Here is a 6,397-nt window from a genome sequence, read left to right as displayed (position 1 = left end):
TATATTTATTTCAATCGTTCATAATTTGTATTATTACAATAATAAGTTTTAAACTGTCGTTATTATGACACCAAAAATTTAGCTACGTGACTATGTTACTCTCAATTCTCAAATCCATGAACATCTCAAGTTCAAGACTTCCCGCACCCCGTGCCCCCAATGCTAAAGAGAACAAAAAAGGATTTCTATATTATACAGCACAAAATTCTTATTATAAGACTATTTTGTCGTTCAATTTTACAAGAGCACGGATCACTGCGAACGAACACAATTCATGTAAAATATTAATTTTTATATCAAAAGTATTCTTTTTATTTTGGATATAGATCAAACCGGCATATCTTCTAATTAACGAATCGTAAGTGAGAACTGAAAAGAATGGAAGTGTCATGCCCCAACAAGTTATTCAAGTTGGTGGAGTAGTTCATGATTTGATCAATTGTCAGGTGTTCGATCGACGATCTACCAACATTTTTTGGGACTAGCCTTTTGCACAAGGTTTGTCCAATATTATTACCTGAGTAACGTGAATTGCATACTGTTGTAATAATTCCAAAGTTTACATGATATACAACAAAAGATAACGACCACTAATTCTCGTCTTATAAAATAAAATCCTTCTACTATAAATACAGAAAGATGGGATAGCACTAGATTGCAGGCGGACACAAAACAGCCATGGATACAGCCTGGTTCTACACCCTCCTTCCACTCTCCCTTCTTCTTTTGGCACTAATCTTCCCATCTAACGTAAGAAACCGAAAACTCCCGCCGAGTCCAGTGCCTGCACTTCCTGTAATAGGCCACCTCCACCTCCTCAGGCCGCCTATGCATCGAATCTACCATAAATTCTCACAAAAATCAGGCCCCATCTTCTCCCTTCGCTTCGGAACCCGACTCGTGGTGGTGGTATCGTCCTCCGCAGCGGCGGAGGAATGCTTCACCAAGAACGACATCGTGTTAGCCAACAGGCCTCGGCTAAGCATCGGCAAATACATTGGCTACAACTACACAGGCCTAACAAATGCCTCATACGGGGAGCATTGGCGCAATCTCCGGCGCATCACTACAATCGAGATATTCTCCTCATCCCGGTTGAACATGTTTCAAGCCATACGACAAGATGAAATCAAGCTTCTCCTGCGGAAGCTGTACCAAAAGTCGCAGAATGATTTCGCCAGAGTGGAACTCAAGTCCTTGTTGTCCGAGTTATCGTTCAATATTATCATGAGGATAGTGGCGGGGAAGAGGTATTTCGGTGAGTCCGAGGATAACGGACACGCGAAGAAGTACCGGGAGCTGATTAAAGAGGCTTTTACGTACGGTGGTGTATCGAATCCTGCCGACTTTTTCCCGGTGTTGAAATGGATAGATTATAACGGAAAAGAGAAAGGTTTGCAAAGGCTGAGTAAGAAAATGGATGCTTTCTTGCAAGGATTGATCGATGAGCACCGCCGTGATGATATTAAAACCACCATGATAGGCCATTTTCTTGATTTGCAAGAGTCGCAGGCCGAGTACTACACAGATTTAATAATCAAAGGCATTATAATGGTGAGTTTTATAACATGAAGAAACAGAACCTTTAAAATTCATATATAAACCCTTTATAAAGATCGAAGAATTAATTCATATAATTATTACCAATTTTCAGGTGATGCTATTAGCTGGAACCGACACATCATCCGTGACCATAGAGTGGGCAATGTCTGCTCTGCTCAATCATCCACAAAAGCTAGAGAAAGCTCAAGCTGAATTGGACAGCACCGTGGGAAGTAATCGCCTAATGGATGAGTCAGAAGTACCCAAGTTAGCATATCTTCAAAACATAATCTCCGAGACATTTCGGTTGTTCCCCGCAGCACCATTGTTATTACCACATGAAGCATCCGAAGATTGCAAGATAGGTGGATACAACATAACGAAAGGAACAATCTTGCTTGTAAATGCTTGGGCCATCCACAGAGACCCCATGACTTGGGATGATCCCGCAAGCTTCAACCCCGAGAGATTTGAAAGTGAAAAAACTATCGGACCCGCGAAATTGCTGCCGTTTGGGATGGGGCGGAGGTCGTGTCCGGGAAGTGGTCTGGCGCAACGGGTCGTGGGATTGGCCTTAGGGTCATTGATTCAGTGTTTCGAGTGGCGAAGAATGAGCGAGGAAATGGTGGATTTGAGCGAGGGGATAGGGATATCCATGCCCAAAGCTATACCACTTGAGGCCGAATGCAAAGCACGCCGGGTGCTGCACAAAGTTTTCTCTTCGGGAATGGTTGTGTGAAAAACTTCATCGATGTTTCAAGTCAAGATTTATGTATCACAATTCACAAGTGCTTGCTGGTACTGACATCTCCCAAAGGGTTCTTAGTTCTTACTACTTTGAAATTTGCTCCATTTTCATGTATGGTGACGCTTATGCTGCAACCTGTATAGCTTTGGATCATCTTTTCTTCTTTTGTATGTCTAAAAAATAATCCTTAATTTGTTTACTTCGAAATAAATAAAATAATGTTTTTACGTACGATTTCTATGCAGTGGTGAAATAAGTTTGGGATCCGTCTCTTTTCTGTCCTTCTCAATTCCTATCTGAAAAGAATAGGAAACTTTTTTTTTAACCTCGATCTCATACCCGATACATTTCGGGATCCGAATATTCAGGATCCTGTCGGATAAGGAGAGATAAGGAGAGAAATCCAGTGATGTGATTATCACAAAATAACTACCCGGGGATGGGTAAATTCCGAGCGGAAAAGATAAGTGAAGATACAAAATATACGAATATCTTGTCCGTTTTGAGACGAAGCTCTACCCTCCTCCTTCTTTTTTTTTTTTTTTTGAGAGTCTTTCTTTTTTTTTTGAGAGTCTTTCTTTTTTTTGCCCTTTGCCCCCCAGAATGGGCTTTTATACTCGCCCATCCGGGTCCTCAATGATTACTGGGTATGGCCTTACTGACAACTTTTAGGGTGATAAGATGGTTATCACGTGTGATTTAGACCCCCATAATTTCCGGACAGAGCCCATTCCATTGGCTCGCGTTTAGTAATGATTGGATTTGTGATTTGACCCTGACATACTTCAAATAAACGTGGCCGTTTCCTGGCCCTAAAAATAGAAAGGTCGGGGCCCCACTGGTGTTCCTTTCCTTTCCTAATTTCCGAAGGCTTACTCCGGGAGGTTCTAGCTCCCAGGTTAAGCCTTTCTTGCAGATCCCAAGTTACTGCCCCCCAGTCCCGGGTTCTTTAACATGTCGTAGTTACACCATTTTTCCGGGTCCAATCCATCCGGGGTATCGTCATCCCGGGTATGTGATATCATCACACTTCCTAAAGATAGTCGGGCTAGGACCTGCTCCGCTGTCTCGAGAGGCTAATACCATCTTTCCGTGTCCAATCCACCCGGGGTATCGTCATCCCGGGTATGTGATATCATCACACTTCCTAAAGATAGTCGGGCTAGGACCTGCTCCGCTGTCCCGAGAGGCTAATACCATCTTTCCGGGTCCTATCTCCCGGGGTATCTACCCGGGAGTCTCTACCCTTACGTCAGCCCTAGACGCTTCATAGTGCGTCTGTCAGAGAATTTGTCAGACGTCGCTTCAGCTTCTTGAGCACGCTTTGCGTATCTCTGCCGTTTATTTCAAAATACACAGGCTCAGATTATTTTGGCCCCCTTTTAGTATTTAATCCTTCGCGACCCTTCCTTCTTCTTCTCATCGTCTTTCTTCTCGAACTCATTACCCTTTGGCTTTCAGTGACTGTGCTTTCAGTTTCGTTGTCCGCTTCCCTGCATCCCTTATTCGCTTTAATTCTGTAAGTTTTATTTCAATGTCTACAGGTACCTCATCTACCTCTGGAGCGAACGCCAAAGGCTCGCCCAGAGACGAGGAGCCAAGCGGTAGCTCGAGCGATGCTCGCTCCGCTTCTGCGCTGCTTTCCCGACCTTCTTCTTTTAAGCCAGCTTCCCGATTCTCGACGAAGCCTTCCGCTGCTTCTTCCTCTCGCTCCAAAGGAAAAGGCAAACAAAAAGTGAAGAACCCAAAACCCCTATCTTCTGTGCCCTCTTCCTTGGGTTGGTACACTTACCTTCCTAGCACCCTCTCCCAAGGGGACGCGGAGGAACTTCGTGGCTCAGGGGAAATCCCTTTATCCTATTCCTTATTCCGTCCTCTACCTGGGAGTACTCCTGATACTCCTCCTCACGGTTGCTACACATTTTTCCGAGACCAGATTTGGAGTGGCCTTAGATTTCCCATTCCTCCTTTCTACCTAGCTGTTGCCGACTTCTTTCACGTTCCTGTTAATCAATTCCACCCGAACTCCTTCCGAATAATGGCCTCGACCTATATCCTCTTTAAAATGCACAACTTAGCCATCACCCCTCTGATTTTGCACTACTTTTTTTCTTGCCGTTTCAACGAAGGAGCTTTCTACCTGGCCGCACGGCTGAATGCTCATTTTCTTTCCGATATCCCCTCATCTTTAAAGGGATGGAAAGAGCGGTATTTTTTTATTCAACCCCCGGCTCCTTTCCCTTTTAGGACCGGGTTCTTATCTAGTCTCCCTCCTCAACCTGAGCTTCCCGAACATTATAAGGTTGAGGAACCTTATACTCGTAGTTTGACCTTAGTCAAGAATAGGACATTTTCCTCCCCTGCCTTATTAACGAACGATAACATCATAGCCTACGGGTTGGGCACCCGGGTGGAAGATCTCCTTGACCAGGTGATCAATGCATACAGCGACCCGGGGGCTCAACCTGGTAATGGCTGTTCTCTGACTTTCTTTACACTACTTTATTATTAATACGTAATGTACTCACATTTGTTCCTTTGGTGCAGAGCCATCAGATATGATCAGGGAAGAGTTCGCCCGGCGGGCAGCCGAGAGGAAGGCTACTAACGAGAAAACCCAAGCCCTAGCCGAGCGAAGGAAAAAGGCCCGTAGGGAGGAAAAAAGTCCTATTCATCCGCAAAGTCCTTTGCGTTTACCCACCGTGGTAGTCCCTCCGTCTACAGTGCCGATTCTTTCAGCTGTGCTCTCTCCCCCTTCAAGCGCTGCTATTGCCGGGGCTTCTGTGACGGCGCTATGCCCACCTCGACTTGCTTCCCAAGCCCAGCTATCTTTGTCATCGGAGGACTTGGAAGATGAGGTACCGCTTTCCCATCGTAAGAGGAAAATCGGCCAGGTATCCCAGATGATCGACCTGACGGACTCGGAGGACATCCCGCTGTCCAAGGACCCGGCCTCATCTGCTCCTATTTCTTCTATGGCCCTTTGGGCCCCGGGCTGGGACGCTTCTGTCTCTGCGGGTGACCCCATTTCTCACGCCTGGGGTGACCAAGTGGATTCTACCTCCTGGGGCTCTCGATTTCCTCTGTTCTTATCAGGGACAGCCTCCTCCAAAGTTGCCCAAATCCAAAGCTTGCTCTCCCCGGAAGACCACTCTTTACTGGCAGCTCGTGGTATCACCTCCAAACTATCGGAGGGTGTTTCTCATGCTTATACGGTAAACTCTGCCCTTTAGATACCTGAAAAAAGGTGCTTGTGCACGTCTTTATTTAATCCCTTGGTTGCTTTGGATGCAGGGCTTATGCATGCTGGCCAATGCCCTTGATGAGGCGAACGCTAGTCTCGCCCGAGAGAGCGAGAGGTGCAGCTCTTTTGAGGAGCATATCACCCTGCTTCAATCGCAGGCAACCGCCCTAAGAGAGACTCATGAAACGGAGGTTCGATCCCACCGAGAGTTTCTGGAGGGTTTCCGGGCAGATGTGGCGCGGGTGGAGGAAAGATGGCAGCGTAAGCTAGTTGAGATCCAAGATCGCCGCTCTGCCGAGATTCAATCTTTGGAGGCTCAAATAGAGAAAATTACCCGGGAGCTTGGTCAAGTTCGGCAGGAAAAAGACCTGCCTTTGAACGCCGTGAGTGGGCTTCAGGCTTCCGCGGAGGTGATGTAGAACCAGTTGGTAATCGCCCGTACGGAGGCGGATATGCATCATTCTTCAGCTCTGGATGCTGTCCAGGCCTTGGAGGAGCGCTTTGGCACCGAAGCTAAATGGCGGAATTCTTTCCTTTCCTCCAAGGAGTTCGAGCAGACGGTGATGGATAAGTCCTTCGACTTCTTCACCCAAGGCTTTGACCTCTGTTCTGCTCAGTACAAGGCAGTTGGCCTGATGCGGGAAGGAGTTCCAGATCTTAATTTGGCCATTGCTTCTTTACCCTCCATTCCTGAAAATGAAGGAGAAGGGCCCCAGGAAAGGGTAGACGCCAGCGAAGAGCAGAAATCTCAAGAAAGGACCGACCTCTCGGGTTCTTAGATTTAGACTATTCATTGGAGCTTTTAGGCTTGGGCTCCTAACTTTTACACATGTATATTTTGTTTGTTAAGGAAAAAACTTTGC

The 6,397-nt window shown here is 46.2% G+C and overlaps 1 protein-coding gene across 1 annotated transcript; it reads left to right on the top strand.

Annotated features, from left to right (window-relative positions):
- Positions 1-656: 656 nt before the first annotated feature.
- LOC140865657 (cytochrome P450 81Q32-like) lies at positions 657-2,521 on the top strand. The gene is made up of 2 exons (XM_073270372.1): positions 657-1,554; positions 1,655-2,521. The coding sequence occupies exons 1-2, from the start codon at positions 679-681 to the stop codon at positions 2,279-2,281; spliced, it is 1,503 nt and encodes a 500-aa protein (XP_073126473.1). The 5' UTR covers positions 657-678; the 3' UTR covers positions 2,282-2,521.
- Positions 2,522-6,397: the final 3,876 nt, after the last annotated feature.

Source organism: Henckelia pumila, chromosome 4 (assembly GCF_033568475.1).
Source record: "Henckelia pumila isolate YLH828 chromosome 4, ASM3356847v2, whole genome shotgun sequence".
In the NCBI taxonomy this organism is placed as follows: Eukaryota; Viridiplantae; Streptophyta; class Magnoliopsida; order Lamiales; family Gesneriaceae; genus Henckelia; species Henckelia pumila.
Note: the sequence above shows the minus strand (reverse complement) of the source record. Positions and strands in the feature narration are given on the sequence as shown.